Below are 18,171 nucleotides of genomic sequence, written 5' to 3'. Positions count from 1 at the left end.
GAGCAGAGTGGAACTTTTCACGCTCTTCAGCCATTGCCATGAAGGCCTTCGGAGCTCTTCCTCACTGTAGGACGCCGTCTGACGCAGCTCAAGCAGCACTCACTGCTGTTCTGTAGCACAGGAAAAATGGAGACATGAATAACGCTCACGCTCTGCCTTGAAATGGGCCTTACGCCACATCGGAGTTATGAGCATGTTAACTATTATTCCAGGTGAGGAAATGGCTAATTTCTGATTCTGTTCAACTAGCACAGGAAATAACAATGCCAATCATTAAAGAACAAGAAATATTTGATAACTTTAGTTTATAAGAATTTAAAGGAAGGGGGGGTATTAGTAGAAAAATACAGAAGTTTTCCAGTAAAGAGAAGTGAACTTGAAACTAATTGTACTGAAACATGGCTGTCCTTCCTCTCCAGGGAACTTTTATTTTCACACAACACTGTGGCTGGAATGAAACTCGACACGCAATGTGGTGCTGGAGAGCCAGACACTGCAGCGACAGCAGCACCATCACCATGTGGCGGGTGCAGAGGGTGAAGCGCCTGACCTGTCACACTCCCTGCTTGCTGCCAGGCCCACTGGGAGCTGCTGCACCTCTGATGTGTTGCCTGTCACACAAGACACACACAGGAGTGAATTTGCAGGTTAAAATGGAACGATCAGCATGGTAGTGCGAGGACAGGAACCCTAACACAGCATGCGTTAATCGCAGCATTTCCATACAGCATGATGGGGCCACTTCACACTTAAACCTCCCATATTCCTGCAAGACAGGAAGGAAATCAAAGAAAGAGTGCACACTCTCATGCTGTGGGTTTGGATGTAAACTGTGACCACTTACAAGTCCTTTTGCTCCATTTCTCCTCTGTAAAGAAAACTACGAACATTTCAGCAACATGTTCCCAGGTAATTGTGTAAATAGTGAATGACAATCTGATAATTATTTTATTTTACATAAATCGTTTACCCATTATGCCGTTACAGCTCAGCAATGCCATATGGCATCAGTGTTTTTAACATCAAATTTCTCACAGTCTGTTAAAAAAAAAGAAAAAAGGAATGCGCCACACATGCCATCAACAGCTGTTAATATCAACAGCCGTCATTGGTTTAAAATGCAGGAGTTTCTCTCAGTAGTCACACTGATACCATATAACATCAGTAGGATTAAGTGGTAAAAAGATTTTCTTTGGTCCAACATCTTGCTGAATGGAAAGCCTTTCAGAAGTAATGCAGATCATCATTTAGATTAATTTTCTTAAAACACTTGATTTTCTTAAAAACCATTTAATGGTTTAAAATGCCATTCATAAAATTAATGACAGAGAAACACTGAAATGTCCTGAAAAAGTGTTTTGAGAAAAATTTAAAAACAGTTTGGAACTGCTCTGTGCACAAGACCATTTTAATAAATTATTTAATAAACCAATGAAGGACATTTGGAATAGATGGGACATGAATTCAAATCCAACCAGAGTCTAAAGAATGGTTAACTTGGTGTTCCTTTAAAGCAGTCATTCTCAGAAATTGTTCTCTCACCTGGGATGAAATAAATGTTCAGGCACCATTCCTCGTTGGGGCACCATCAAGCCCTGGAAGTGGCCCGCAGCCTGGCCGGGTGCGTACATGGTCATGCGGTTTTGGCTGGGGGGGAAGGAGAGGTGCTGGGGTCGCTGCAGGGCCTCCATCAGGTGTGGGTGGGGATGCTGAGGGGCGAAATGTCCACTGGGGTGCTGAGGTCTGGTGTATGGCCCCCCGGGCATGATGTGGGGTGGTGGGGCTCCACCCTGCTGCATGCTGGGATGCATGGCTCTCGGGTCGTAGGGGAAGTGGTGCAGGGACTGGGCGGAGGTGCGACGACGGTTTGCCGCATTGTGACTGTCCAGATCCAGGAGCTCTTTAGGGCTTTCGGGACGGTCCGAGCCATCCTCTATCCGAGCAAGTTTAGCAGGGCTGCAATTGTCCCGACTCTCGGCAGAGCTGCCCTGTGGTCCATCAGGGAGAGGACTTGGTGACATCAGACTGCTACCGGAGCCCTCTGAGCCCAGAGGAGACATGGTGTTCTCCCTCTGCCGACCATTGATACCAACACCCGCTATGGGTGGGTAGGAGTTGGGCATTGTGGGGTGGCGAAGAGGGTACTGAGGTCTGGGCCACTCTCCAGGTGGAAATCCAGGCCTAACGTTCATCTGTTGCTGTGTATAGTATTGCTGCTGATGTTGGTAAGGACCCTGCATGCTGGGATGGACTTGGTGGTGCTGGGGACCCACCCGGTACTGATAGGTACCACCTTGCTGGTGATATGGAGGGTAAGGAGAAGGATTCTGATGTGGGCTCATAGCCCGAGGTGGCGGGTAAGGCAAGGGGCCCGAGGGTGGCGGCGGTCTGCCCATGTATTGGCCGTAATGCGGAGGTGCTGGAGCACCCATGCTGTACTGAGCCATGGTGCTGTTCTCCAGACCACGAGTGTGGCTGGGCAGAGTCTGTCCATGGGGCGGCGCCATCTCTAGCCTGCCTGGCTGCGTCTGAGAGTCCGGGCTGAAAGGTTGCTCTTTGTAGTGACCGTTGGAATTGGTAGGAGCAATGTTGGCATCTGGGTTGCTGCCCCCAGGTTCCCGAGTAGGTTCACTGGGCCTTTGGTCTCCTCGGTCAGCGGTGGACGGCTGGGCAAGTGGCTGGGACACAGGGTGACTTGGGGGCAGAGAGGTGAGGGTGGCTGGCTGCTGAGCTCCAGGCTGGGCGTCCTGAGACACAGTCTGTGGCATGCCATGGACAGGCCCTGCCTGTGAACCTCGGACTGGTCCATTAGGGGGCATCTGTTGAGGGGTGTTGGGGGGCATGTGTGTGGGTCCATTGTGAGAGTATATATCCTGGTGAACTTGCTGAGGGGGACTTTGTAACACTCGATGAGGAATATTTTGGTGCAAGTGTGAAAGGCTATGTTGGGAGAACTGTGGAAGGGCGGTTGGAGGCATTTGCTTAGAAGGATGACAGGGCATTTCATCTGGGGCTTTCTGAGGAACCTCTACTGAACCATTATAGGAAGAGAGCAGAGAGGGATCCTCAGATTTCTGCAACTGGGACTCTGATTGTGGAGCATTCTGGCAGGTTGGCTGGGGACTGCTGTTGGGCACAGAGAGAATTACTTGTCCATGGTCGTCTCCCTTCAGTTGTGACCGGTCTTTTTTTGGTGTAGAGAGCACACCTGGAGACAGTTCTGCTAAGGTGTTGCTTGGAGGAGGAGGTGGAGATCTCCCCCATTCGGTGGCACTGGGACTCTGCTGGACCCCATTGGGCGGTTCAGAGTGGTCAGAAGGGCCAACGTGAGGTGGACCGCTGGCCACCTCATTTGGAAGTTTAGCAGCCAATTCAAGGTCTGAACCTATAAAATAAACAGAGATGAAACACTGTTGGAAAATGTTGTACAGTTTACGGCATATTTTTTTGTCTTGCTAAGAAGGGATCTTTAGCAAAAAGTGCAATGTTGCTCTAACATTTCTAACGAAAAATAATTGATATGGACCACTTTCATTCACATGCTAGCAGGCTAGCAACATTAGCACTGCTGGAGAAGACTTTCCTACCTTTGGGTGCTCTGTCTGCAGCTTGGCTTGCTGCAACATCTCCTCCAGGCCTGGAGAGCTGACTCTCAGGTGCGGTTGGAGGAGGCTTGTAGGGTTCGACGCTGCGTCGGGACGACGAGGCCGACAGCTGCTGCAGGGCAATCATCTCCGGGCTGTCCATCATGGAGCCCACATGCGGCCTGGAGTCTTGAGGGGTCATGGGAGAACGGTGCCCCATGGGCCCCGGCGAGCTGACCGCAGACATCCGGTAAGGGCCATTAGCATTAGGGTGATACGCAGGGTTATGCGGGGGTTGCATCACACCGTGACCATAGGGGTGCTGATTGGCCATAGGCTGCTCCTGCATCATAGCGCCTCCAGACTGCTGCTGTCCCTGATGGTGCGTGTTGGGCCAAGCATTGTAGGGAGCTGGTGGCGGGCCATAGGGGGTGTAGGAGTTGTGCATGGGGACACCCGGCCTGGGGTAGTTGTTCCCCATGGGGTGCATGGGTTGTCCGTCAGGGTGCTGGCGAGGAGGGTACATGTTGCCTTCGGATGGAGGGGTACACAGGCCTCCAGACTGTAAGGCCATCGGTCTTGGGCCCAATGACGGACCATGAGTAGGTCCGATGTAAGAATGTTGCTGATGTTGTGGTTGAAGGTGCCGAGTTTCAGGACCTATTCGGTATTGTGGACCAAGATGAGGACCATTTACAGGTGGACCCTGCAAGTGATAAAGAGGGAATACAACTATTAAATGATACAGAAACAAGAACAAGGAACCATCAACATAGCATGGGAAGCTCTGTGTACTTCATCTTAAGGACAGAGCAGCTTAACAAAGCAAAATGCACCTGACAGATGCAAGTATTGTGATGAATTCACACTTGGACTACTACTTCTCAAGATTATATTTGGGCTTACTATTTCTTCAAAAGACTTCAGATATGCACTGGGCTGCAGACTTTCCATAAAGTGTTTCCATAAAACTCCTAAGAAAGATCATACCTGCATGTTGTAATGAGGCATAGGCTGAGGGCCATGTTCTCCTGGGCCACCAGGCATGAGAGTTCTCTGGCCTGGGTATGGATATCGATGGTCCATCATCATACGCTGACCATACATGCCTGGTGTTGGAAGACCAGGAGGCCGTTGGAGCTGTTTTATATTAACAACAAAATAAAGTTTATTTCTTTTAAACTCTGATATAGAGATGGATGACATGTACCTTCTGTATTTGATTATTATACAGTATGTAAATCAATAATCATCTACATTTTACTCTAGACATTTTCTCCCCCAGCTAATTTTCACTTCGTTACAGATTGATGATCTTCAGGATCATCTTAAGTGCCTATCCTACTCATCTGTTCATACTGATTACTTACACATCTTCATGTACAAAACTCGGAAATGTTCCCTAAAACAATCTCCTCTATTGCATGACCAGCTTTTATATCCATGTCCACTTTGCTTACATGAGTGATGAGTGACCTCTGTCTGAAACAGCCTGTTTCTTAGGAAACCTTTGGTACTTCACTACAATTTTTAAATCTCACACACAGACACACACACACACACACGACTGGACATTTGAATTGGGTCTTGCCTGTTGAGCAGAGTGGTACATAGCAGCACGTGGGTCATTCCCGGGTCGACACTGGACGTTCTGGGTATGTAATGACCCGTGGAATGCTTGGGGCGGAGGAGCATGCTTGGGCCCATTTTCTTTAGGAGAGCTGCCTCCCTTACTGGGTACTTTGCGTTTTTGCACCTGCTCGGTGGCACGGATCAGGCTCTCGGGCCCAGCGTGCCGGACAATCTTGCTCTTCTTCTTCTCCTTACGGTCGCGGTCGTCTTTGGCGCTCACGTGAAACTCCTCGTCCGTGTCCCCGTCCTCGGAGGGGAAGTGTTTGAGCAGAGCCCTGCTGAAACAGCGCTCCAGGGACTCTGCCATTATTGTGTACTCTGGAGAAACAGCAAAACACACAGACATGACTCATCCATTTAACTTGTCAATGTGAGACAGAACACACACAAAAACAGGCATGCCCCACACACACACACACACACACACACACACACACACACACACACACACACACACACACACACACACACACACACACACACACACACACACACACACACACACACACACACACACACACACACACACACACACACACACACACACACACACACACACACACACACACACACACACCCCTGCTATCAAGAGCTGGTCAGTGGGCCAGGTCACAGAGCCACAGTTGACCCCTGACCCTGCAGTCCCCACCAATGGGGGGAGACCATTTTGACAGATGGATGGCTCCACAGAGGGGGGGCAGAGGGAAGGAATGTCTGTGTAGCACTGCAGGACCTAGCACACTAGAGGACAGCTCAATCACTCTGCATTAATCACTGTCAGCGCCTGAACACACACACTCACACACACACACACACAAACCCCCCCCAGCACCACCACATTTACCACTGTCTTCTCCATTGTACTCCAGGCAGTTTTCAAACATGAGCTTCACATCAGCTACAAACTCATCCTTGGCAACATATTCTCCTTCATTTAGTTTTCTTTCAATGGTGGACAGATCCATTGGAGTCTACAAGAAGAGGTACATGAATTATCAAGGAGAAATTATAGCATAGTATATTTTTCCTAAAACTATGAACATTCAAAAGAGCCATCTCCAATTCATGAAGGTCAACAGTACAGACATGGACGTTTAACAAATTCACAGCTGATGTGTAAATTTACAGACGTTTACATGCTTGAAGTGGAGACGCTGAGGAGACGTTTGAGATGAGCGGAGATAAGCAGGAGCTCACCTGAATGATGTCAAGATAGTTTGGGGCATAGGATTCATCCACAGGCTCCATGAAGGGCCAGGCGTCTTTATGAGCCTTCAACGCCTCCAGCACTGAGACAGGGAAGAGAGGGAGGGAGAGAAAGAGCGGGAGACAGAGGGGAGGTGGGTGGGAATTAGAGAGAGATGGGGGGTAGTAAGGGGAAGAGTGGGGGTAGTTCAGCTTTACAGCAGAGAAACCACTGCAGGTGATGAAGGAGGAAACGTTCCCTGTGCTGACGCCACTGGGCGGCCACAGACACCCACCTTTGTACAGAGCTGCATAATCGTCGTCAATTTCATAACTAAAACAGAAAAGAGAAGTGAAAGTGAGTAGAGAGGAATAACAGCGCCACTTAAGAGAAAAAAACTAGTACACATCTCTTATGTGGAAGAAGTGTGGGCTAGATGTCATGTGCAAGTGTTATTTAATGCAGAATGAATGCATGAATTGAAAACAACATCTAAGGTAATCACATGGTAACATTAGAGATTAACATATGAAGTGTATTCATGTCTCCATTTGTATGGGATTTAGTCACAAAAGCATGTCCCAGGCCATGGCTTAGGCCACACAATGTCAGCATTCCCAACTAGCATTGTGCTAAGAACTGAGCCAGTATAAATGATTGGGAAGGCATTCCAACAAATCCCAGCTGCTGTACCCCCACCACACACACACACACACACACACACACACACACACACACACACACACACCACACACACACACACACACACACACGGCAGCATTTGAAACGTGTGGAGCTGTGATGGCGGGTGTTGATTTCGAGTGAAAGGTGGAGCGGGGGTGGGTGGTGTGTTGGAGCACAGCTCTTACAGCTCCTTGGTGTGGCGTGTGCGGCGGACGGGGGAGTGCGGCTCCAGGTGGAGCAGCTCGGCCGGAAGCTCCTTGCCCTGCGAGAGCAGCCAGGCCCTCTCCTCTCGCTGTTTCCTCCTCCGTGCGCGCTCTGGATGGAGACACACACGCGCGGCCCAGTGAGCACATCCACAAGCCCCTCACACACACACACACACACGCGCACGCGCGCGCGCTCATAATCCCTCCGGCAAGCACGCGCAGGCGGGCGCACGCACTCTCGCACGCACGTACGTCCACGCCAATCCTCAAACAAACAAAAACCCACACGAGTCTCCAAAGCACCTGTTATTTCGCTCGCTCCGCTCTTGCCAAGTGATTAAGAACCAGGGCTCGCGAGAGAAGAGTCAAATGAGTGATTCAATGAGCAGCTTTAGAAGGCAAACCTGATCAAAAGGCTCGGGTGACAAAGGGCTGAGGTGCTTTTCTGTGCTCCTCTGAAAGGCCGTGGCAGGCACGCCCTGCTGGGCGCATTAAAGAGGTTTGGGGAAGGATCGGTCAGAGAGCTCCACAGGACCCAGCCGTCATCCATTATATATTAACGAGGAGAGCGGCCCGTCGGCACAGCACCAATCAGGAGTTCATTAAGCCTCTGACAGACGATAGCAGAGCGGAGCTCGGGGAGTTTTGGGTGTCGGGCGAGGTCGGGGATTTTCCCGCCCGGCTGTACTCTTCGTGAGACCGAGCTAGCCGTGTGCTAGAGGCAGGCGCGTCAACGCCCCTTTGCAGATGGGAGCGCACATGCAGGTGATCCGGGGTGATATCCCAGCATTCCTGGCGTGCGGGGCGGATGCAGGGGTGTTACGTACCCTCGGCCGCTTTGGCCCTCTCCAGCTCCTCACGCTCACGCTCCTCCCGGAGCAGCTGCTCCTCTTCACGTCGCTGCTCAGCAAGGAGAACCTGCCTGTCCAGGTCCTCCTCTCTCTGCTTCAGATCCACCTCATAAACGGCCTTCAGGTTCTCCTGGGACACAAACGACAGACCACACACGTCTCAAGACTTATCTTCTCACAAGACTTAATTAAATACAAAATGCATAGTAACGAGCAGGCATTAGGAGTAGGTGGTTTTGAATAGTTACTTCCTGGTCTTTACTGATGCATTTCTCAGACAGGCGCTGGGAGTTCCATACTGGAGGGTTTGACTGCTTCTTCTGCTGCTCTCGCTCCTGCAGAGAAATATTCCTGTCAGGACATTCATCTCCATCCCTGTCCACTCCACCCCCTCTCTCTCTCCCTCCCCCTCTCTCTCTTTCCCTCCCTCTCCAACTCCCCCTTCTCCCCTCTCCTCTCCCCCTCTCCTTCCCCTTCTCCCCTGCTACCCCTCTCCTCTCCTCCTCTCCTTCCCCTTCTCCCCTGCTACCCCTCTCCTCTCCCCCTCTCCTTCCCCTTCTCCCCTGCTACCCCTCTCCTCTCCCCCTCTCCTTCCCCTTCTCCCCTGCTACCCCTCTCCTCTCCTCCTCTCCTTCCCCTTCTCCCCTGCTACCCCTCTCCTCTCCCCCTCTCCTTCCCCTTCTCCCCTGCTACCCCTCTCCTCTCCTCCTCTCCTTCCCCTTCTCCCCTGCTACCCCTCTCCTCTCCCCCTCTCCTTCCCCTTCTCCCCTGCTACCCCTCTCCTCTCCCCCTCTCCTTCCCCTTCTCCCCTGCTACCCCTCTCCTCTCCCCCTCTCCTTCCCCTTCTCCCCTGCTACCCCTCTCCTCTCCCCCTCCTTCTCCCCTGCTACCCCTCTCCTCTACCCCTCTCCTTCCCCTTCTCCCCTGCTACCCCTCTCCTCTCCCTTCTCCCCTCTCTCTCTCCTTCCCTCCTTCCTTCCTCCCTCCTTCCCACCTTCCCTGCCCCCCTCCCCTTTTCTCCCTTGTGTGTACGTTAAGAGCACTGTCGTGTCAGTGAGGTCACAGGAGTAAAGAAATGTTCTAGCTGATGGGCCCTCTGTTCACCCCAGCAGCAGGTTAATGTACACCAACAAATCCATCACTTTTCTAAATGAAATGCTCTACCCATCACTTAAACAAAGACTTGACTGCTCTCTTTTGAAATTACCTCAGACGTGTGGAGAGTATTTTAAAAAGGCTTAAAAGTTCTCCAATGACAAGCCAGATTTCCTGCATACAGACCCTTATGACTTACAAAACACAGCTGCTCATCCTCAGATTTATTAAAGCAACCACCACATGAAAAATCAAACAAACAAGCAACACAGATCTAGAGCATTTTTGTTTTGGATGCACAATTACTAATGCAGTGCCGTTTATTTTATCCAATGAGCTGCAAGCTTCTTTCATTTGCGATTCAGATCCTCCACTGACTAAAATATGAAGACAAAACTTATTACAAGTGGTAAGTAACCACCCTTTAAGGCCCTGAAGGCTGCCTTGCCTCCCAACTGCTGCTGAGGGCCTGGGTGAAAGAACCGTGCCTAGTCAGTCATGGCGCTCAGAGAGAACACTGCATCCAAGGTCCTGTCTGACACGCACGACGAGGAGCTCAGACACCCCACCCCACCCCACAGATGAGCTCAACCTTCAGCAGACGCTGGGATGGGGAGGGTGGGGGTGTGACGGAGGGGTGTGGGCAGCAAGGCCAGCTGTACCCATGGCAACTGCGGCTCATGGCTGTAGCAACACGGAATGTCATTCAAGCCCCCCCATCGTCATCATCATCATTCTCCTCCTCCTCCTTACAGTCAGTGCATTACCACACAGCTCTTACGGCGGCAGGCCTAGCCGGACCACCTCTAGAGTCGCCACTTAAAGAGGTCAACGACCCCGGCCGCACGCCATCAATCAGCGAGCAGCACTGCACCTCAAGGTGAGAGCCTGCCTCGCGTCACATGCTGGATGGATTAGCGCCGACAGGACTCCCTGCGAGCGGCAGTGCGGGGGCTCCGTGTCAAGGCTGGGAAACGCCGACAGCGCTCCGTCCACCCCGGGTAACTGCGTATATTAGTTCCCCACGCATGGGTACAGACAATAGCCACTCTAGTGCACGATCAACATTTTCACAGCAAGCATGTTCAGGATTTATAATAATGCTTTTCAAGGACCCAAACACTGTGACTAACACATAAATACATGACATTAATATTATCTGTTAAACATGTAAGCCACAAGTTAATGCTAATTCACTTGAATACCAGCTAAAAGTACAAGGCAAAAGGAAATCCTCATAAATGAAGCTTTTTTTCTCTGCATCGTCATTTGCTGTTTGGGAGATGTCTGAAAGCACAATTCCAGTAAGAATCCTAACTGAGCAGCACACAGCCAGTCTACAAGAGCCAGTCTACAACACACTCAACATGCCTGAGCAGCTCAGGGAGCAGTTGCCCCGCCCCTGCACATGAGACCAGGAGACCCTGCGGCCCCTTTCTGGACAAACCAGGCTGGGGCATTGTGAGCGTGTGCAGACCAGTTGCACAGCATGCTCCTGCATCCAGCCAGTAAAATGAAAACTGGTTTTGCACCACGCACTTCTGCATGCACAGAACCTTCATATCTTATCTGATTATAGAAGCTGATCCAGTTTAAGGGTCTACATGTGTGTGTATTTGGTTTTTCTCCAGATGGTGTAAACGTGAGGGACGAGGAGTGGAGTCTGACCCTGTGCTCGATCATGTTGCTGATCTCAGGCAGGAAGTTCTGGGTGATGATGCGGTACAGGTGTCGGTCTTGAGGAGAGCTTTTGTCCTTAATGCTCTCAGCGAGCCTGGCCCACTGCTCCTCAGTGTCACACACCAGAGACCAGGCCCCACGTTCACGCTCTGTCACAACACACACAGTCAGTTCATCATGGCCCTCACATGTTCACACAAACTGTGGGACAGATGGGATATCATAAGAAGTTATCTGATGAGAATTCAGATCATAAAAAAAAAAAAAAAAAAAAAAAGAGGGGGGGGGGTAATGATCAGCTGCATCACAACCAAACATCTGTCGGCAATAATTGCAGATGATAAAAGCGTAAAGGGAATGAATGGGGTAGTATTTAGGATTTACGGTCAGAGTAAGAGGTCAGGAGGGAGAGACGGTAACTCACCTTTACCCAACTGCACAACCTCGTCTACATCTTCCTCCGCATTCATCGCCTCCATCTCACTGGAACAGACCATGGAGTAGATGTTCTGACCTTATACCCTTAACTTGTGCTACAGGACAGAACCACCTTCTCCTCCCTGATTCTTCAGCCACACTAATCAACGCATTGTTCATAATCACAAAACAGCAGATTGAAGTTTCTTGTAGAGAAACTCACTGACTGGTTAATATAGCAGGGCAGTGTTGACATTTTAGCATCAGAACATAAAAATAGCTCACTGGGCTTATATTTATATATGAAAGTGTACTTGAAATAAACCCTTTAACATGGAGAAGAACCAGAGGTCTTACACAAGCATGGTCTCTTCAAGCCTCCTCTTTGGTGGTCTTCCTCTCCGCTTTCTCTCTGGCACTTTCACCGTTTCAGGAGTCTCACTGCTGCAAAACAAATGGAGGACAAAAGGGCGTGTTGTATGAATGTGCAGTGGCGGGAGGTGTGCACCACACCCAGGTTCACATCAGGACGTGGGGAGGCCCGTCCGCACAGCCCCACCTGACCGCCTGCCTTTTCACCGCTTCTTCTTTGTACATCCGAGTACCGTAGAAGTACCAGTAACGGGCGCCGCTTCCATCACGGCCCAGAGGCTCCACTCGCAAGCTGTCTGCGTCCAGCCCCTGAGGAGAACAAGGCGGCGTGTTTAAAAGGAACAGGGCGCATCATTTAAAAGCATCACCACCTTGACACCCACGGCCCACGGTAACAGTATCCCGAGCAACACATTTGTTCTTTGCTTCCACGTTTCATATTTCTGGATTGCAGGCACTCGTTACACTAGTGCTATGCTAGTAAAAGAGAGATAATAAATGGATAAATGCTATTTGGCTATAAAAGCAGCAAGCCATGCAATTTCTTATGGATAACGATGATTTCCCCAATGGTTTCCCCCTAAACAGGATGAGATCACTGCGCCATATTCCTTGAAGAAGTATCTGACATGGTGCCCCTTTAAATCACACGTTTGTTTGCATGAGAGTCCTACCTTGAGCAGGTCAAAAACATCGGCGGCATCCAAGCGGTAGTCGCAGAGTCTGTGGAGAAGCTCCACCTGTGTGCGGGCCGCCAGATCCTCGAAGCATCCCTCTTTCAGGGGGTTGGGCTTCCCCTCCTCCAGCTCCCAGCGGTAGCTGATGATGTCTTCCAAGTAACCACTGTAGGCCTGAGACCTGGCAGGACACAGAAGATAGCTTGGTCTAATTTTACACATGCAGTTACATAATATCCAATTACATAACTAATATCTAAACTAATAACATGTTCCTAAGGTCAAAGACAACTGTCTATTCTTTATATATTTTTGTGTGTGTGTTTTCTTTAGAAGAAGAAGAAAATATATTTATATGTGCTAAATATTTATGAATTTTTATATATATGCTAAATATTTATGATTTTTTATTAATTGTATCACTTGAGAAATAAACAACAATGTATGCATATGGCCGAGGTTCCAGGAAGAAGACAGCAGTCTCGTCTTTGGCTCCATTATCATGTTGCTTTTGACTGGGCAAACAAACATTAGTTCTGGGTCATGTCGCCAGGGCGAGCCCAAAAGTGAGAAGAGCTCTAGTTCCTGCCGAGATGCACAGAAACAAGGGGCCAGGCCCGGGGTGACCCCCACCGCAGCACGGGCGAGAAAGGAGGAGAGAATGGGCTTATCTGGAGAGAGCAGAATGCACTCGCATACAGCTGCAGGCCCCCCACCATCCCCTCTAACACACCATCTCTCCCTCCCTCTCTCCCTCCCTCTCTCCCTCCCTCTCTCTCTCCCTCTCTCTCTCCCTCTCTCTCTCTCTCTCCCCCCCCCCCTCCCTCCCTCTCTCTCTCTCTCCCCCCCCCCCCCCTCCCTCCCCCCTTGCTCTGCCGGGAAGCCGAGCGTGTGGATATAAAGGGCAGCTCTCTGAAAGGCCTGGCCCAGCGGTAGCCCCCAGGACGCCTGCGGCTGTCCGTTCCAGTAGCCCCCCCCCCCCCCCCCCCCCCCCAAGCAGGATCGCTCCCACACGCAGCGCACGCTCACCCCCAATGACTAAGGCTTCTCCCGCTGTACCAACCCTGCCTCTCCTCTGGGGAGCCTCCGTGAGGGGTCGGGCCGTTTCTCCAGGCAATGACTCAGCCGCTACCGAACACACCCATGTCGGGATGTCGGGAAGAGAGGCCACACCCCACCCCCCTCAGACCTCCACCTCCCTCGGGGAGAAGGCCACAGCGAAGCGGTCAGAGCGTTGGAACATCATCAACACGGCTAACAAGTGCGGGGAGTGAGTCATGGCCAGATGGTGGGTGAGACCAACTCACTCTGCAAGCACCGACACATTCTTGAAGTGCAATGATGTGTGCTGTGAAACGGTCTGCGCACCACCAACCCATCTAACGTCTAAGATGGAGGCAGGGACGACGCACGAGGCCAGCACGAAGAGAGCGACTTACGTGATGTCCTTTCGCTGGTAACATCCCTGCAGCAGACAGCACACGAGATCGGAGAGGAAGTCCCGGTCCTGGTTGAGGAGGGCACGCTCCAGTTCCTGGCACACAGAGAGGGCGTCGGGCAGGAAAAGGGTGGTCAGCATGCCAGCTTCACTTTTACAAGCTTACGAGAAAATAATCAACTTTAACAGCGGAGCTGGCCTTTAAGAGCGGCCCAGTGATTTCCTACCAAGTGTTTACACTGAGCAGGGCGGCAAGATCTTGGGTTTGAACAACACTGACTGACATTCAGGATTTTTCACATTTCAAAACGCACATCATCCGTGAAACGTAACCTCCCGTAACACAAGTCGTCGCAAGTGATGGAAAGACTAAGACAGCGAGTGCCAAGAGCATCTGACACTGGGCGATCCAGACAGACATCTGGAAGACATACGGACCTGACTGAGCACGAGCACACTGGGTCTTCACCACACAGGTCCAGAAGCACTCAAACCTTTAATGTTACCGTTGGGTTCTGAAGTGTTAGAACACAGCAGTACGGTTTCACCTAGCCCTATAATGACTCAAATGCTAGAGGCCCCCTGTGAAGATGGACTCATGTGTTTGGGACCTCTCAAGAAGGCACCACTACACAGCACTAACATATAACTACTCACACAAGTATCAGCTTAACTACTGATACAACTCATTTATAAAACTGATACGGGAACAAGAGGTTACAGCTACCTAATGGACATTTGATAGTCATCGATTACACTGTACAAGCAGGGATTTTGATTGCTGCAACAACTAGCTGTTCACACTACACACTGAATACAAATATGTTTTCAGAATCATCCATAATGGTTTTTTGTTCCGGTATGTTCAAATGTCAATATTTACAGTACAGGAAAGTGGTAGGAAGGATCGGCGCCATGTTATCAGCCCACTGCCACTGACCGCATCCCTTCAGGTATGCTGAAGGGTTGAGATGTTGGGGGAAAAAATTTAATGACTAGAATAAATAAATACATGAATGCACCTCAGTCAAACTGCCTCAGTAGAGGGTCAAGTTCAGCACTGAGCTCTTGTGTGCTGCACGCTCAGGCTGTATGAAGCAGCAGATAGCAGGAGAGGGAGGAGGCCAGCAGGGTGTGTGTGTGTGTGTGTGTGTGTGTGTGTGTGTGTGTGTGTGTGTGTGTGTGTGTGTGTGCTCTGAGGAGAAGAGAGGAGCTGAGAGGGCAGATATGTAAATGTGTGTGCACCCCCCTAACCCCAACATGTGACCGTTTCATTGAGTTGCCCCTTCAAGAACAGCATAGCAACAACACAGAGCTTTTAGCAGGACTTTTCTTCTGTCTCAACCCCTCAGCTAACGCCTCGGTCCCTCTGGCAACAGAGAGCACTTTTCAACTCTGGTTTAAACCCCCCCTTCAGCCTCCAGAGCAGAGTGACACTCCAAAATTAACTCAAGGGTGAGGAAGACGGCCCTCGATTCACTGCAAGACTCACTCAACCTAAGGATTGCTGCTGGTCTCTACAGAGAAGCAGAAAGAGCAAGGGGTCATCAGAGGTCGACTCGCACGCCTGCGGAGATCCGCGGAAACCAGTGTCAGCAGGATGAGAGAGAGAGAGAGAGAGAGAGAGAGAGAGAGAGAGAGAGAGAGAGAGAGAGAGAGAGAGAGAGAGAGAGAGAGAGAGAGAGATTGAACAACAGGATGAGACACATGTTAGTGCTTAGGGGCGGGGGATGGGCAACCCACACAGCCCTCATTTCAGGTCCCAACAAAGAAAAAAGTTGATCGCCTAACGCTCAGATCGCTGACTCCATTACACTTCCTGGGAGGATTTTAATGAGTAATTTAAAATCTATTGATCATCCTGTTCAGGTGCTCGGCAGAAGCTAGAACGGAGGTGCCAAAGCCTTTATTGAACAGAGCCGCTAAGGTGGGGTTGAGAGGGAGAGGTGACAGGCCTGGCTGTAACAAGGGCTTGCTAAGGCAGCAGGGCTTGGCGTCCTGGGCTAATGCAGTGGCTCCTTCTGTCAAATCAGATTACAGTTTTTTCTCCCACATGTGGAGACGTTACGGCAGCGCTTGCTCTGAGGACTATTCCCTTATACGCTCCATGTCCACTTCAATGGATCTTGTCAGATCATGTTTGTGTCTCACTCCATTTTTATTCCGAAGTGGGTAAAGCTAATCTTGAATTCAGCTCGCTCCCTCAGACGTTCTACTTCTCCGTATAACTGAACAAAATCACTTTATGAACTGAGGTTATGTCCTGATCTGACCCTGAATAGATTGATTCGCTACAAGTCATTCATGGCAGGCTACGCTGGAGAGCGGTCCTGCCTCTCCCGAGCCTGGAGTGCTGGGCCATCCTGCCCCTTCTGCGAGTCCCTCAGATCCTGTGTCACGCTCGTACAACTTCCTGGTCCCCTGACAGCCAGTGGGCTGGAGAAAGCCCATCTATCAGTACAGGCTGCACTTTGATCACACTTCAAACCTGAGTCGGTCTGGGGGGGATTAGCACCAGCGCTCCACGGCTTTGATGTGCCATTCAGTGCCTCAGATGGCAAAAGAAGGGTAATTAATGTGGTGTGTATGCCCTTTCTTTCCAAACAGTGCAGCCCTGCAGGAGAAATCTCACACTCCACCTATGCTGTGAAAACGTGAAAAAAAGTGACAACATCCGGAGTACTGAACCAGGTGGCTCATTGCGAAGTTCCGGCTACACTTCACGAGGTCGGTCAAGACAGCGGACGTTAGTCACGGAAACCCAACAAATGGTTAAAGGACACGGAGCACGGATCAGAGTGGCGATAAAAGTAATCTCAGGGCTTCAAATGCAGTGTTCTTCGCTAGGCTTAGGCCTAGGGCTTCAAATGCACTTCATGCACACATGGATATGTAACACGGGAACAGGTTTGCTGTGTGATGTCTAAATGCGTGTTCCCAGACGGTATGGCAGTTCTCCTACCTGGTCTCGGGAAGCTTTCAGCTCCACTTTTCTGGCAGACTGGCAAAGGGTGTCCGATGTTCTTGCCAAAACCAAATCTACAGGAGGCTGATATCAATCCATCCACCCCATTAATTTGTCTGCACTTAAATGTGGACACATTTGGGAGCTTTGAACTTCCCTGTTCTTAAATGTCATCACCCCCATTTTTCTGGTCTACTGGCAGCACTTTATCCGGAGAGCCAAACGGCAATTTGACCCGATGTGGGCCAAACCCAGACTCTAGTCTAAGACATCAGTAGTTTCAGACCATATCTGGCACCACGCTGCTCCGGCTGACAGGAAACATGCCACATTAGGAAACAAAACCCAACATTTCCTGGAGCATCACGCACCTAATCTGGTATGGTGCCACCACCAGCACATGAACAGTCTAATGGTTACAGAGAGGCATACAGACAACATGCAGGTGTCAAAGCACAGCACTCACCCACATTATGTATTCAGTGTAAATCTATTACATGGACAGAATGTGGAAGAATTTCTTAAGGAAACTATTTGAAAGTTTATTTGAACCGCAAGTTCGCTGACCTGTTAGCTATGGCAGTACTGTATACCTGCACTACTAGTCTACTACTACTACTACTAAGCACTTCATGCCATCTTAACATAATCCACTATTTCCCAGTAGCCTATCAACTACAGAGTGAAACAAATCTTGCAAACAATTTATCAACACTGAAATACGTTAATTGAATTACATAGTTTACCTAAAGTTTCATTGACCTCTAAAACAATAACAAAAACAATATAACAAACAAAAACAGTCTGCTTCATTATAGCTAGGCATCTAAAAGCATCACCATGACATTTACATCATAGCCTCTTTGCCAATGTGACATTGAAGGCAGTTACCATAGAAAAGTATAGGACACTTTTAACGTACGAGCAGGTGAGTTATTGGAGCAACTCACCTTTCAACTTGTTTGCCAAACTGCATTTCAAAGTTTGGCAAACAAGTAAGTGAACTGGAGTGTTTGGAAAACATTGCAATGATTATGCAATGATGCCTCTACTTTGTTGGTATCATTTATGACTGCAAGTCGAATTTATCAAAGTATCATGTTACTTTAATTTATGTTGACAAATGTAACTTTACAACGTGATCTCAAATTGTCTATGGGCACAAAGACTTATGTGGTTTTTAGTTAAGAACTGAATAAAGGGGTTGTGTGTTCCTTTTGTTGTTGGTTTTTTTTTTATGTGATGCCTTAAACCAGGTATCACCAAATGGCGGATCGCGGTCCGGATCCGGACCCGAACGCCGTCCTGTCCGGACCCAATCACATTCCTGATTAACTGGATACGGACCCAAATGCCAAAAAAAAAATTTTTTACGGGAGACTAT

The 18,171-nt window shown here is 49.7% G+C and overlaps 1 protein-coding gene across 2 annotated transcripts in view; it reads right to left on the bottom strand.

The window, feature by feature from the left end:
- cecr2 (CECR2 histone acetyl-lysine reader) overlaps positions 1-18,171 on the bottom strand; it is a 30,371-nt gene continuing 12,200 nt past the window's right edge. For both annotated transcript variants that reach the window (XM_077022132.1, XM_077022133.1), the window contains exons 2-19: positions 13,824-13,918; positions 12,382-12,565; positions 11,895-12,016; positions 11,693-11,779; positions 11,343-11,401; positions 10,907-11,067; positions 8,392-8,478; positions 8,120-8,273; positions 7,272-7,401; positions 6,698-6,735; positions 6,414-6,505; positions 6,061-6,187; positions 5,176-5,534; positions 4,575-4,724; positions 3,588-4,290; positions 1,543-3,385; positions 551-611; positions 1-110 (exon numbers count right to left, since the gene is read on the bottom strand). In XM_077022132.1, the coding sequence (XP_076878247.1) occupies positions 554-611; positions 1,543-3,385; positions 3,588-4,290; positions 4,575-4,724; positions 5,176-5,534; positions 6,061-6,187; positions 6,414-6,505; positions 6,698-6,735; positions 7,272-7,401; positions 8,120-8,273; positions 8,392-8,478; positions 10,907-11,067; positions 11,343-11,401; positions 11,693-11,779; positions 11,895-12,016; positions 12,382-12,565; positions 13,824-13,918 (4,449 nt within the window). In that variant the 3' untranslated portion in view covers positions 1-110; positions 551-553. The remainder of the gene's footprint in view (positions 111-550; positions 612-1,542; positions 3,386-3,587; positions 4,291-4,574; positions 4,725-5,175; positions 5,535-6,060; positions 6,188-6,413; positions 6,506-6,697; positions 6,736-7,271; positions 7,402-8,119; positions 8,274-8,391; positions 8,479-10,906; positions 11,068-11,342; positions 11,402-11,692; positions 11,780-11,894; positions 12,017-12,381; positions 12,566-13,823; positions 13,919-18,171) is intronic.

The sequence above is a fragment of the Brachyhypopomus gauderio genome, chromosome 11 (assembly GCF_052324685.1).
Source record: "Brachyhypopomus gauderio isolate BG-103 chromosome 11, BGAUD_0.2, whole genome shotgun sequence".
Classification (NCBI taxonomy): domain Eukaryota; kingdom Metazoa; phylum Chordata; class Actinopteri; order Gymnotiformes; family Hypopomidae; genus Brachyhypopomus; species Brachyhypopomus gauderio.
Note: the sequence above shows the minus strand (reverse complement) of the source record. Positions and strands in the feature narration are given on the sequence as shown.